The sequence below is a fragment of the Stomoxys calcitrans genome, chromosome 2 (genome assembly GCF_963082655.1).
Source record: "Stomoxys calcitrans chromosome 2, idStoCalc2.1, whole genome shotgun sequence".
Taxonomy (NCBI): domain Eukaryota; kingdom Metazoa; phylum Arthropoda; class Insecta; order Diptera; family Muscidae; genus Stomoxys; species Stomoxys calcitrans.
Window position 1 is genome coordinate 197,686,333 of NC_081553.1, and position 15,426 is coordinate 197,701,758.

A 15,426-nucleotide genomic window follows, 5' to 3' on the forward strand; every position below is an offset into this window, starting at 1 on the left:
ATGGCTGTGTGTGATATGCACATTCATGGAGGCGCATAAAAAAATCAGTGTAAACGGACAGGATTTTTTTGGATTAAGTTAAATCGGGATCATAAAAATTTTAAGGTAAACGTGCTATTAATTAAATACGATAACAAATTCAGACCGTTGACTTGTGTTTTAAATAAGTTAAGTGAAATACAAAAGCGTACCATGGCGAAACAATTAAAGGTGGCCTCATTTGTACAACAACTACAAATCATATGGTGCAATCCGTCATGTTGTCATCAAGCTGATCGACGTTTTGCCAACACACACAAAGAAATTTGTGTGAGTGTGTGTATACGTGTGCGTACATGAGCAGAGAATATGCGGGAAAGAAGATATCAACAAAGAAATTTCAAACAAAAATCTGTTAACTTAATATCGTCATACCTGGCGGGCTGTTAGCAGGCAGCTGTTCGAGTGAGACTACCTTTTTAAATCCGCTTTGCAAGCGTACATGCATATATATCACACACACTCATATAGAATTTTAGGCCACAGTTGCTTTTTTGGTACTTTTAATGATTATTCGGCAATAAAAACGGATTAATTTGGGATTTAAAAATAAATCCGAAAGAGCCATAAGACACTTTTTAGTGAGCAGTGCAAACGTACTTTAGTGAGCAGTGCAAAAGTACATTAAGATTTAAACTTGTTGACCAAACTTAATTCTCGTTCTGTTTATTTTTCGAGATTCGAGTATATTTTACCACTTAGTTCGAGTATATTTTACCACTTAGCATTTTACGAGGTAAGTTTTTTCTTTTATGCCCTTTTGCATTTCAATCTAACTGGTTAATAATAATATTGTTTTGAAAAAATTAAAATGATAAAAATGATTAAAAATTAAAATGTTATAACTTAAAGTATTTAAGGATCCTCATTGCCTTTGCTCTCATGATTTTGAGGTGAATCAATGCTTTCGTTGTTATTACTCCTGGGACGCACCATCATGCGTGTTTTTTTCAACGAATAATCGCCATGCCATAACTCCCACATAACGCCATTGTAATTATGACCCATGGGTGTGAAATGATAGATACCATTTAGATTTGCCTCGGAACAACTGAAAATTAAGTAAGGTTAATAAACTAGAATTTTGATTCTGGGGTACTAGGTATTCTTTCTTACTTATCAAACCACCAACCAGAACCATAGCCCACTGCACAGGAACAACATGCATCCACAGTGTTATCGTTGCGTTTATCGTATGTACTAAAATCATGATCATTGTGATATTTCATAGCATCAGCCACCGTGCTGGTAGATCGATAATCGCCAATCAATAGGTTATAGTTATACTTCTCCGTATCTATGCGAAAAATGCCATATTCAGCCCAAACTTGTTTGCCTTCAAAATCTTCCAATTCGATGCGTAATTCATAGTCTTCGGGATACACTAGGCGATGAATAAATTCATTGCCAAACCAGAAATCCTTATGCAAATGACCAAAACCATTGCGATATTCCAGCCAAGAACGATTAAAACTTTCCTGCAGCAATGATGGCACACGCTGCTGGATGACAGTCCAAGGCAAACCGCCAGTACTATTCTCCGTTGGGAATACACAAAGTCGTTCGTTAAAATCCCTTTCCAGTTCGTTTATTTCGGGACTAGCAAATTTATAGATTCCATCTAAGCGTGTGGATGCATCATCATCTGTTTCATCATAGTCTATATTCAATTCATGACAGCCGCCAAGTTCAGGTCTTATGAATTCTTCAATAAAATAAAAATAAAAATTCGAAAGTTTAGTAAGTTGACTAGGTTTTTAAATCAATGCTTTTGCCTTTCCCCATATAGATAAATATCAGATAATTCAGATAAATCTTTCAAGATAATTCAGAGAAATCTTATGTGCAACTCCTTCTGCTAGAAACTACCGCTCAGAGACGTCAGTTGGATCTTCATTAACTGAAGCGACAGGCTCAGTGTATTAAGCGATATATCTGGCAGACTTAAACTGCATTCCCTAGAATATGGTAGTGGAAGCGGAAAACAGCAACTGAGAGCATGTCGTTCTTGGAGAGCATCCATTGCCCATAGCGCCAAACGAAGTTAACCTCTGACGCCAGACCAAAGTTGATCCGGCAAAATCGGGGAAAACAAAACGCCGCAAATCCTATTGGTCGCTTATACCGTGGATCTGTCCAGTTGAATCTAGGAGTACATCATCCAAGTTGCAAGGTTCCTAGAACTGGATATTTACCAGCATCCAGATTGGGTGCAACACAAACTTAAGGACAAATACAAACAAGTAAAAAGGCGTTAAGATCGGCCGGGCCGAACTTTGGATACCCACCACCTCGGGTATATATGTAACCCCACTTTCGTCAAAATCCGATAAAAAATTCATACCTTATGCTAAATAACAGCTATATCAAAATATCTTCCGATTTGGACCAAATACTAATTAGTACAAGTTATTATTTATGGTAGTCATATCTAAAAATAAACCGATCTGAGCCATATACGATACGGATGTCGAAAAGCCTACCATAAGTCACTGTGTCAAATTTCAGTGAAATCGGATTATAAATGCGCCTTTTATGGGGCTATATACAAATCTGGACCGATTTGGGCCAAGTCGCAGGAAAATGTCGAAGAGCCTAACACAATTCACTGTCCCAAATATCGGCGAAATCGGATAATAAATGCTCCTTTTATGGGCCCAAAACCTTAAATCGAGAGATCGGTCTATATGGCAGCTATATTCAAATCTGGACCGATCTGGGCCAAATTGAAGAACAATGTCGAAGGGCCCGACATAACTCACTGTCCCAAATTTCGACTACATCGGACAATAAATGCGGCTTTTATGGGCCCAAAACCTTAAATCTAGAGATCGGTCTATATGGCCGCTATATCCAAATTTGGATCGATGTAGTCCAAATTTCAGATGAATGTCGAAAGGCCTAACTCAACTCTCTGTCCCAAATTTCGGCGACATCGGACAATAAATCCGCCTTTTTTGGCCCAAAACCTTAAATCGAGAGATCGGTCTATATGGCAGCTATATCCAAATCTGGACCGATCTGGGCCAAATTGAAGATAGATATCGAGTGGCTTAACACAACTCAGTGTCCCAAATTTTAGCAAAATCAGATAATAAATGTGGCTTTTATGGGCCTAAGACCCTAAATCGGCGAATCGGTCTATATGGGGGCTATATCAAGATATAGTCCGATATAGCCCATCTTCGAACTTAATCTGCTTATAGATAAAAAAGAATCTGTGCAAAGTTTCAGCTCAATATTTCTATTTTTAAAGGCTGTAGCGTGATTTCAATAGACAGACGGACAGACGGCAGGACATGGCTAGATCGTCTTAGATTTTTACGCTGAAATTTTTACGGAAATAGATATTTTTTTGTGTTGCAAACGGAATGACAAAATGAATATGCCCCCATCCTTCGGTGGTGGGTATAAAAAACCGAAGTTTGATTATAATTTCAAATCTTTCTTTCGGGGATAAATCCAAATACTCCCGCTACGTTAATTGAAAGCTTAAGAAGAAGAAGTTATTGGCCCCAGAGAGTCGCCAAAGCCAAGGGACAAGCAAGAGCTGCAGCCAAAAAGATAATAGTCTGCGTCTGGTGGGGCTATGAAGATCTGGTGCGTTATGGGACGCTTGAGAAGAGCATAAAAGAGGTCTCAGTTACACCGAATTAAGAAGGATCTTTTCGTCTTCCCCACACTCACTGCATCTGCATAAAGTCTTTTATGTCCCCTAATGATACCGAAAGCCATATTAATCTTCTTCTTACTACAGCTGAGTATAAGCCTAGTCTTGTCACGATTGGGGGCATAGGATTTTCGTCGTCTTTTCCACCCTTCCAATGTCTCATACGAGTCCTTCGCCCACGCAATAAACTCGAATCTTCGTTGCCTTAAAGAGCTTCGCATTCAACAAGTTTGTTGACGGCAGTGTTCTGTCTCTTACAGCCAAGTTGTCTTGCCTTTCATTCCCCCTTACTCCCTATGTCCCGTCAGCCTGGTGATGCGGATTTTGCCATACTCAGAGAAGGCGTTAATTTTCTTCTGTACTCCAAGACCGTTCCAAAAATTATCGTCCATGTTGCTAAAGATATTAACATGCGACCTTGACACTGTAGCTGTAAAAAGAACTCGTCCTCTGGGTCCTCAACGAAGCACCTGTTCGCCACTCTCGTCTTGGGGATTCGGCGTAGCATGAACCATCTAATGGTGTTACCAAAACTCCGTCAAACCGGTACTCAATCCGAAACCTCGCCCCTCTCGTCTCGAGTCTTCGGCGTAGCAGGAACACCTAATGGTATTACCAGAGTTCCGTCAAACCGGTACTAAATCCGAAACCTCTTCCAAGTTTATCGACGGCAGTGTTCTGCCTCTTACAGCCAAGTTGTCTGGCCTTTCATTCCCCCTTACTCCCTATGTCCCGTCAGCCAGATGATGCAGATTGTGCAATACCCAGAGAAGGCATTAATCTTCTCCTGTACTCCAAGACCGTTCCCAAAATTATCGTCCATGTTGTTAAAGATGTTGACATGCGATCTTGACACTATAGCCGTAAGCAGAACTCGTCCTCTGGGTCCTCAATGAAGCACCTAGGCCTGTCCGCCACTTTCGTCTTGGAGCTTTGGCATATCATGAGCCACCTTATAGTATTACCAGTGTTCCGTCAAACCGGTACTCAATCGGAAAGCTCTTCCATACCCGCTAGAATCCACTATCCACTCGTATTTAATCTGTATGTCTATGGGTCGTACATCTATGTTAGAATTGTAGGCGTGGTTCATTGCCAGAAAACCATGATCTCTGAACCTGTTGCTATTTCCCTAGCTTCCACTTCTTCTCCATCGCCGTCCAACAACAACCGAGGCGTAAGTTAGTATTGGTCTAATGACGCTCCTGTAAAGCCAGCGAACTATTTCCGGAGTTAGCCTTCATTTCGAGACTATGGCCCACCTATATACTGCTCCACATCTGCGAGCCTTCTATATATGCTCCTGGATGTGTTATTTCCTGTTAAATTACCTATCGAAATGGGTTTGTTAAGGAAACGAGGCTCTTCGAATCTGTCAACCTTTGTCTACCTTGCAAACAATCAGCTTTCATTTTTCTCTGAACCCCTAGTCTGGTCCAGTCGTGTGCTATCCCCAAAACCCTTTCAGCCTTTCTACATAGCTGATTTGGACTCCTGTCCCTTTGAAGTATTAAAACCAGTTTTAAATCGATTTACAAACAGGATCCGTAGTAGGCCATGCATGATGGTCACACATAGGAGTGGTGATAAAATGCCCTCCTTTTGGGCACCCTGCTACTTTGCCCCTCATTATCATGCCATGAAACCCATAATTGATCCTTGCGTTTCTTGGCTTATAGGTTTCCGGTTTCTTGGAACCCGGTCCAACAGTATGGAATTTCTTGGTCCTAACATTGTTAAAAACCCAACACTGCAAACTTTTTCTGTTGTTCTCGTCAGGATTCGAACCCAGGTGTTTAGCCTAATAGACGGACATGCTAACCCCTGTACCACGGTGGCTTCATGCTAATGATTTACCAAATTTTTTCTTGTTATGGTTTAAGCTTCGTCCTCCTATGACGCTGAACGCCAGGGTTCGAATCCTGGCGAGACCATCAGAAAAAAATTTCAGCGTTGGTTTTTCTCTCCTAATGCTGGCAAACATTTGTGAGGTACTATGAAATGTTAAACTTCTCTTCAAAGAGGTGTCGCACTGCGGCACGCCGTTCGGACTCGGCTATAAACTTGGATCGGACTGCAATCATTGATACGTGAGAAGTTTGCCCCTGTTCCTTAGTGGAATGTTCTTGGAGAAAATTTGTAATTTTTGGTGTAAGCTTCGACAAAAAGAAGTTTCTCAAAATTGAGACAAGTTATGGGGAAGAAACATCGACTACCCAAGCGAACAGTAGAAGGAGGTTGAAAGCCTTAGCAAATGCAAACTTGCCCATGGAAAATCTATTGTGGAATAGCAGCGTGTTGTCAATGAGTGCTGTCCTATACAAATTTAAGCTCTATGATAAGGGATCTCCTGGGGGACTTCCGTAGTCGGAAGGCTTACCACAGAGCGTCGCCAATGCATCATCAATTTAGCATAGAAGTTTACACCGCGAATTGCCTAAGGTAAATAACTCATAAGTGTTGCCAGCACGGGGAGGAGATAACCACCGCTGAACTTTTTTTTCTAATGTTCTCGCCGGGATTTGTACCTAGACGTTTAGTGCTAAAGCAGGACATGCTAACCTCCAAGCTACGATGGCAACTAAGCTATGACGGGGGCTGCATATGGGTTTACAAGAATTTAACACAATATCGCCACTTACCAACATCCTGTCCGTACAATTCAGTTTGTGACTCATTTGAATCGAAAGAATTGACTGCAGTAACTGTTTCCTCCTCCTGTTCATCCATAGATTCCACCTCAACGCTTTCCATTGACGATTCATTACTATGATCCATAGCTTCACTGACATCAACAAATATCCCACTCATGTCGCCAACATGACTTTCTTCCTCTGCATTTTCTTTGGTATTGTCCTCCTCCAACTCTTCGCTGCTGCTACTTTGAAGTTGTTCTATTCTATTTAACTTTTCGCTGACATTATTTATAAGTCGTTCGATACGCTTCAAAAGTATATCGGAACTCTCGGTGAATGTGGTCAATTCGCTGGATAAGGAGTAACAACATTCATTGGATCGTTGTAGACGCATAACCATTTCGTCTTGTTTATCCAAGACATGGGGCAGAGATTGCGTTAAAGTTTCCAAATTTTTACCAATACGCTTATCCACAGAATGTAATTGTTTAAGATCCTTCTGTTGAGCCATTTGATGGATAATGGTGTGCAGTAATTTCCCAGTTCCATTGCAGGATGAAGATGATTCGGATACCATCAAATTTCCCTTTTTCTTATTCGATGGCGTAGACGATGATGAGGAAGAACTTCCACCTTTTTGTTTGCCACCACCATTGTTTTGCATTGTTTGCAAATGACGCCATATCATATTGACTTTGGATGAAGACTCGACTTGAAGACTTTGATCCTTCTGGAGGGTATCCCTTATTTCATCCATGAGTGCTGCATTTTCTTGAGCCGTGATGAGCGAAAGATCGAGTTTATTAAGCACATCCTGTTGATCGTCATGGGAACGCTTTAGTATATCCAATTTATTTTCCACAGTTCTCAAACCTAAGATTATACAAGGATTAAAGAGTTTTGAAAGAAATTTCAACAAAAAAATTTTTAGGGAAATAAAAAAATTTTAGAAAATTAGAAAAATTAAATTTCGAAAAATCATATACAAATTTTAAATTTTTTTTGTATATATAAAAAGGATTGCTTATAAATAAAAAATGAGGGCACGAGCCTAGCAGTCTTGGCCCCTTCCCTCAGACCCATTAGGTCCATTGTGTTCTTCCTAAATGTGGGAATAAAGATGGAGGTCCACCATAGTACGTTGCAAAGCATTAGAACGGGGGAAAATGCCATTTATAGGGCGCATCCACGATTTTTCTTATTTTTTGCACCACCTTTAGGTTTGACCCCAGGAATACGAATCTGAAGTCAGTTTTTGAGGCAAAGGCCCCTGGACCACACTAGGGGGCAAAACCATTAGCATATTAGTAATATACTCACTAATACCTTTTGTTTGATACCCATATTGCCTATGTTACCAGGATTCAAAATTCCCAAGACACCGTTGGTCTTTCCCGGGTCCACTTTTTCGCCATGTTTTTCCATATTCGTGATCTACTCGCTAATACCTTTCATTTGATACCCATATTGCCTAGGGTTAAGGGGGATTCTAAATTCTCAAGACTACGTAGGTCCTTCGCGGGTCCAATTTTAAGCCAGGAATTTGCATAATGCTGGCGACATTTGTGAGGAACTATGCTATTTGATGCCTCTAGAGGCTCAAGAAGTCAAGATCCCAGGCCGGCTTATATGGATTTATTGGAAGTTATAACGAAACACGTCATACCAAATTTCATCAAATTTGGATAGGAATTGCGCCCTCAAGAAAGAAAGACCCAAGATCGGTTCATATGTCAGCTATATCATGTTAATAACCGATTTCAACCATACTCGGTACATTTCTTTGAAATCATAACGAAACACCTCATGCAAAATTTCAGCCAAAACGGTTTAGAATTACGCCCTCTAGTGGCTCAAGAAATCAAGAACCAAGAACGGGTTATATGGCAGCTATATCAGGTTATGAACCGATTTGAACCATACTTAGCACAGTTGTTGGAAGTCATATCGAAACACGTCATGCCGAATTTCAGTCAAACCGGATGAGAATTACGCCCTCTAGTGGCTCAAGAATTCAAGATCCAAGATCGGTTTATATGGCAGCTATATGAAAACATGGACCGATATGGCCCATTTACAATTCCAACCGACATACACTAATAAGAAGTATTTGTGCAAAATTTCAAGCGGATAGCTTAACTCTTTCGAAAGTTAGCTTTCGACAGACAGAGGGACGGAGGGATTGACGGACGGACATGGCTAGATCGACTGATAATGTCATGACGATCAAGAATATATATACCCTTTATGGGGTCTTGGATGAATATTTCGAGGAGCTGCAGAAAAAATGACGCAATAAGTGTATCCCCATCCTATGGTGGAGGGTATAAAAATTGTATGGCAGCCATGTAAAAACTTCTCCCCAAAGAGGTGTCACACTGCGGCACAAAGTTCGGCACATATGTAACGCACTTGTCGTGTACTGGCAGCATTAGTTGAGTTGAAGAATTCCTCCATAATAGAATATTGATCTAGGACCCCATAAAGTATATATATTCTTAATCGCCACGAAATTCTGATTCAAACTAGCTATGACCGTTCGTGCGTCCATCTGTCGAAATCACGATAGCGGTCGAACGCGTAGACCTAGCCGCTTGAAATTTTGCACAGATACTTAATATTGATGTAGGTCGTTGGGGATTGCAAATGGGCTATATCAGTTCAGATTTGGATATAGCCCCCATATAAACAGATCTTCCGATTTGACTTCGTGAGCCCCTGGAAGCCGTAATAAACCGATCTCCCGATTTGACTTCTTGAGCCCATTGAAACCATAATTTTTGTCCGATTTGGCTGAAATTTTGCATGTAGTGTTCTGTTATGACTTCCTGTGTATAACCTGATATAGATCCCATATAAACCGATCTCTCGATTTGACTTCTTGGCAGAAATTTTGCATATAGTGTTCTGTTATGACTCCCAACAACGGAGCCAAGTGCGGTCCAAATTGATCGAGAACCTGATATAGATAACATATAAACCGATCTCCGGATTTGACTTCTTCAGCCCCTGGAAGCTGCAATTTTTATCCGATTTAGCTGAAATTTTGCACATAGTGTTCTGTTATGACTTCCAATAACGGAGCCAAGTATGGTTCAAGTCAGTCTATAACCTGATATAGCTCCCATATAAACCGATCGCCGGATATGACTTCTTGAGCCCCTGGAAGCCACAATTTTCATCCGATTTGGCTAAAAATTTTGCACGTAGTGTTTTGTTATGACTTCCAATAACTATGCCAAGAACGGTCCAAATTGGTCGAGAACCTGATATAGCTCCCATATAAACCGATTTCCGGATTTGACTTCTTGAGCCCCTAGAAGCCTTAATTTTCATCCGATGTAGCAGAAATTTTGCATATAGCGTTCTGTTATGACTCTCAACAACTGCGTCAAGTACGGTCCAAATCGGTCTATAAATAGATATAGCTCCCATATTTTAGCGGAATACATGGTGGTGGGTTCCCAAGATTCGGCCCGGCCGAACTAAGAACGCTTTTACTTTTTATACCCTACACCACCACTGTGGTACAGGTTATTATAACTTTATGAATTTGTTTGCAACGCTTAGAAGGAGAAGAGTTAGACCCATTGATAAGTATACCGATCGGCTTAGAATCACTTCCTTATTCGATTTAGCTATGTCCGTCTGTCTGTCCATGTATTCTTGTGATCAAGTTACAGATCGCATTTATTGTCCGATTGTCATGAAATTTAACACATGTTTCTTTTTTGGCCCAAGGACGAACGCTATTGATTTTGAATGAAATCGGTTCAGATTTAGATATAGCTCCCATTTATATCTTACATCCGATATGGCATTTTAAGGCTGTAGAAGCCACAATTTTAGTCCGATCTTTACCAAATATGGCACGGAGTGCTTTATTTGACGACTTCATATGTGTGCAAAATTTCATAAAAATCGGTTCAGATTTAGATATAGCTCCCTTATATATATTTCATCCGATATGGTCTTTTAAGGCTGTAGTAGCCACAATTTTGGTCCGATCTTTACAAAATTTGGTATGGGGTGTTTTATTAAACGTCCTCATATGTGTGTAAAACTTCGCCGAAGTCGGCCTAAATTTAGATCTAGCTCCCACATATAACTTTCATCCGATATGGAATTTTTGGCTTTAGCAGCCATAATTTTGGTCGGATCTTTACAAAATTTTGCACGAAGTGTTTTCTTTGCACGAAGTGTTTCAATACGACTGCAAAATTTCATAAAAATCGGTTCAAATTTAGATATAGCTCCCATATATATCTTTCATCCGATATGGTCTTTTAAGGCTGTGGAAGCCAGAATTTTTGTACGATCTTTACAACATTTGGCATGGGGTGTTTTATTAAACGTCCTCATATGTGTGTAAAATTTCACCAAAGTCGGCCTAAATTTAGATCTAGCTCCCACATATAACTTTCATCCGATATGGAATTTTTGGCTTTAGCAGCCACAATTTTGGTCGGATCTTTAAAACATTTTGCACGAAGTGTTTTCTTTAAAGTTTCAATACGACTGCAAAATTTCATAAAAATCGGTTCAAATTTAGATATAGCTCCCATATATATCTTTCATCCGATATGGTCTTTTAAGGCTGTGGAAGCCAGAATTTTTGTCCGATCTTTACAACATTTAGCATGGGGTGTTTTATTAAACGTCCTCATATGTGTGTAGAATTTCACCAAAGTCGGCCTAAATTTAGATCTAGCTCCCACATATAACTTTCATCCGATATGGAATTTTTGGCTTTAGCAGCCACAATTTTGGTCGGATCTTTATAACATTTTGCACGAAGTGTTTTCTTTAAAGTTTCAATACGATTGCAAAATTTCATAAAAATCGGTTCAAATTTAGATATAGCTCCCATATATATCTTTCATCCGATATGGCCTTTTAAGGCTGTAGAAGCCAGAATTTTTGTCCGATCTTTACAAAATGTGGCATGGGGTGTTTTATTAAACGTCCTCATATGTGTGTAAAATTTCACCAAAGTCGGCCTAAATTTAGATCTAGCTCCCACATATAACTTTCATCCGATATGGAATTTTTGGCTTTAGCAGCCACAATTTTGGTCGGATCTTTAAAACATTTTGCACGAAGTGTTTTCTTTAAAGTTTCAATACGACTGCGAAATTTCATAAAAATCGGTTCAAATTTAGATATAGCTCCCATATATATCTTTCATCCGATATGGCCTTTTAAGGCTGTAGAAGCCAGAATTTTTGTCCGATCTTTACAAAATGTGGCATGGGGTGTTTTATTAAACGTCCTCATAAGTGTGCAAAATTTCGCCAAAATCGGTCAAAATTTAGATATAGCTCCCATATATAACTTTCATCCGATATGACATTTTTGGCTATAGCAGCCACAATTTTAGTCGGATCTTTAAAACATTTTGCACGAAGTGTTTTCTTTAAAGTTTCAATATGGCATTTTAAGGCTGTAGAAGCCACAATTTTAGTCCGATCTTGACCAAATTTGGCACGGGGTGCTTTATTTGCCGTCTTCATATGTGTGCAAAATTTCATCGGTTCAGATTTAAATGTACCTCCCATATAGATCTTTCATCCGATTTTAACTTTAAAGGCTGTAGTAGACACAATTTTTGACCGATTTCTACAAAATTTAGCGCGAGTTGTTTTATTGAAGGTGCAATGCGAGTGCAAAATTTCATATAAATCAGTCTGGATTAAGACATAGCTCCCAAATATATCTTTTGTCCGATATGGTCTTTAAAGGCTGTAGAAGTCACTATTTTAGTCCGATCTTAACAACATGTAGCACGAGGTGTTTTATTTGACGTCTTAATACGTGTGCAAAATTTCATAAAATTCGGTTTAGATTTAGATGTTGGTCCCCGATATGTCTTTCATCCGAAATAGACTTTAGCCTGTAGAAACCAATATTTTCGTCCGATTTTGCATGAGACGTTTTATTTGACGTTCCAATACGTGCGCAAAATTTCATTAAAATCGGTCCTGATTTAGATATAGCTCCAATGTATATATTGGGTTGCCCAAAAAGTAATTGCGGATTTTTTAAAAGAAAGTAAATGCATTTTTAATAAAACTTAGAATGAACTTTAATCAAATATACTTTTTTTACACTTTTTTCTAAAGCAAGCTAAAAGTAACCATCTGATAACTGACAGAAGAAAGAATGCAATTACAGAGTCACAAGCTGTGAAAAAATTTGTCAACGCCGACTATATGAAAAATCCGCAATTACTTTTTGGGCAACCCAATATTTTATCTGATATGGACTTTGAAGGCAGTAAATAGCATGCATAAAATCTCAATATGTGTGATCACTAATACAAGTATCTGCATTAGATGAACGAGAATTCTTGGAAATTCGTCATAGTTTTTCAATCGAAATCTTTATAAAAAACGAACGTGACTATTCTTTGGGATGATTCAAAACTCATCGGATTATGCTTTGCAAAATTATTTTTTCTTATAGCACATACACAATATTAAAGGTGTTGTTTCTTTTTACCATCATTCCATGATTCAATGTGATGTTGGAAAATAGACCAGGTGTGGGATTTTTCTTGTAAATTTTGTATGGAATTCTCCATGCGCACTATTGACTCTATCAAAGATTGGATTTTGTGGTCCAAATTGTTAGTTGCATCCCTCTTGATGGGGTTTCCATTTTGAACTTGTGAACTTGACGTAGACATTTTGGTAGGAGGTGTGGGTATTCCAGCACTATTAGCTTGATTATATAAAACTGTCACCAGAAGCAACATAACCACAGAAGACACCATCATTTTGAAGAATAAATTCTTCCTGATTATGATCCAATTGAAGTGGAAACTTAATTCAAAACTTCTTTCCGATGGACGACGAAAAGACGGTCGAGAGAAGCTGCTGGCACTCGTAATGCTCAAAACCAACTAAAATATCCGGAGTGCTCGTTGTCTTGCGGAGCGAGCGCGAATCCCCAATAGCATAAAAACTAATTCCAGATGTTGGCAATATTGAATATTTCATTGTCAATACAATAAATAATCAATTTGAAGCGTGCAAAAATGGTTTGGGGACTATGTGTCTGGATGAAGGAATAAACGAACAAGATGCCACTACAACACACATGCCTAGTAACTTGGAGAAATTTTTGAAATAATGTGGCATAGAGTATGTGATTTGAAAATCAGAGGGGAGCCAAGAGAGTTTGAATAAGCCGGCAATTGTTCTTTTTGCCGATAGTCTGTAGTATAGAAAAAAAAGCATTAAGTTCGGCCGAGCCGAACTTTGGATACCCACCACCTCGGGTATATATGTTCGTCACAATCCGGTGAAAATTGAATAACTTCAGCACCCAAATTCGGCATGGATATTAAGTGGTCTAATAAATATATGAGACACTGTTCAATTTGGTCTTTTTGGCAGCTAAATTCAATTATAAACCGATCTGAACCAAAGAGGCCACGGATGTTGAAAAGCCTAACATAAGTCACTGCGTCAAATTTCAACGAAATCGGAAAATAAATGCTCTTTTTATAGGGCCAAGTCTTTAAATCGAGAGATGGTTCTTTATGGCACCTATAACCAAATCTGAACCGATCTGGACCAAATTAAACAAGGATATTATAATCATCCTATTTTATTATAACTCCACTACTATATCCGTAGTTATATCGTTGTAGTGGCTGGTCTCGATCATATTTAATTCAGGTCCCGAGAACTCATATACAAGTAACATTTTCAGACAATACATCTACTTTTATGGGATTTAGACCTTAAATTGGAAGATCGGTCTGTATGACAGCTATATCGATATAGTCTGATCTGACTCATTTGTTGGTCGGATGTCGGGAGGCTTAAAACAACTTACTGTTTCAAATTTCAGTGAAATCGGATAAAAAGTAAAGTATTAATGGGCTTCAGACCCTTTATCGGCGGATCGGTCTATATAGCAGCTATATTTAAATATAGTCTGATCAGTACCATATTTAGGTCGAATGTTGGGAGGCCTGGAACTGCTCACTGTTTCAAATTTTAGCGAAATCGGGTAATAAATAAAGGTTTTATGGGCTTCAGACCCCTTATTGGGAGATCGGTCTGTATGACAAATATATATAAATATAGTCCGATCTGAACCATATTTACGTCAGATTTCGGAAGGCTTAAAAAACCACTGTTTTAAATTTCAGCGAAATCAGGTAATAAATAAAGCTTTTATGGGCTTTGGACCCCTTATCAGCAGATCGGTCTATATGGCAGCGTTGTCTAAATATAGTCCGATCTGAACCGTATTAAGACCGGATATCGAAAGGCTCTAGCCAACTCTCTGTTTCTAACTTGAGCGAAATCGGTTAAAAAATAAAGCTTTTATGGGCTTCAGAGACCCCTTATCGGCAGATCGGTCTATATGACAGCTATATCGAAATATAGCCCGATCTGAACCATATTTACACTGTTACAAATTTCAGCGAAATTAGGTAATAAATAAATATTTTATGGGCTTCAGACTCCTTATCGGCAGACTGGTCTATATGGCAGCTATATCTAAATATAGTCCGATCTGTACCATATTTAGGCCGGATGTTGGGAAGTCTAAAACTACTCACTGTTTCACTGCGAAATCTGATAAAAAATAAAGCATTTATGCGCATTAGACCCCTAATTGGCAGATCGGTCTATATAGCAGCTATATCCAAACATGGTCCAATTTTGCCCGTTCAAGAACTTAACCAGCAATTTTGAAGGCTTTAGAGTGATTACAACATACGGACCGTCAAACGCACGGACATCGTTAAATCGTCTTAGAATTTTACGAAGATTCGAAATATATATGTATTTTGTAGGGTCGGAAATTCATATTTCAATGTGTTGCAAACGGAATGACTATATGAATATACCCCCTATACTACGGTGGTGGGTATAAAAAACACCGGTTGTTGGTTAAATACTAAGTGCTTATAATGCTCGATATGACGAGTTATTGGCGCCTTGAAATAACCAATGGCCATCACACTCCCTTGGCTATCGATCCTATGGTCCGGAACGAGCATGTAGATTTCACGACACATTTTTGCTTACTACCTTTGCCCCAGGTGCCATCATGGAG

General features: G+C 39.1%; 1 protein-coding gene across 1 annotated transcript; it reads right to left on the reverse strand.

The window, feature by feature from the left end:
* Positions 1-722: 722 nt before the first annotated feature.
* Positions 723-13,231, reverse strand: LOC106081770 (fibroleukin). The gene is made up of 4 exons (XM_013243964.2): positions 12,847-13,231; positions 6,352-7,218; positions 1,156-1,744; positions 723-1,090 (listed from the first exon to the last, which is right to left on the reverse strand). The coding sequence occupies exons 1-4, from the start codon at positions 13,121-13,123 to the stop codon at positions 895-897; spliced, it is 1,929 nt and encodes a 642-aa protein (XP_013099418.2). The 5' UTR covers positions 13,124-13,231; the 3' UTR covers positions 723-894.
* Positions 13,232-15,426: the final 2,195 nt, after the last annotated feature.

What these genes read in the sequence shown, in the direction of transcription:
- LOC106081770 (XM_013243964.2), bottom strand. Translation starts at nt 13,123, where the DNA reads ATGATGGTGTCTTCTGTGGTTATGTTGCTTCTGGTGACAGTTTTATAT. An exon ending in CATTGAATCATGGAATGATG is followed by an intron (nt 7,219 to 12,846) that starts GTAAAAAGAAAC and finishes GTATAATCTTAG; the next exon opens with GTTTGAGAACTGTGGAAAAT. An exon ending in ATTGTACGGACAGGATGTTG is followed by an intron (nt 1,745 to 6,351) that starts GTAAGTGGCGAT and finishes ATTTTATTGAAG; the next exon opens with AATTCATAAGACCTGAACTT.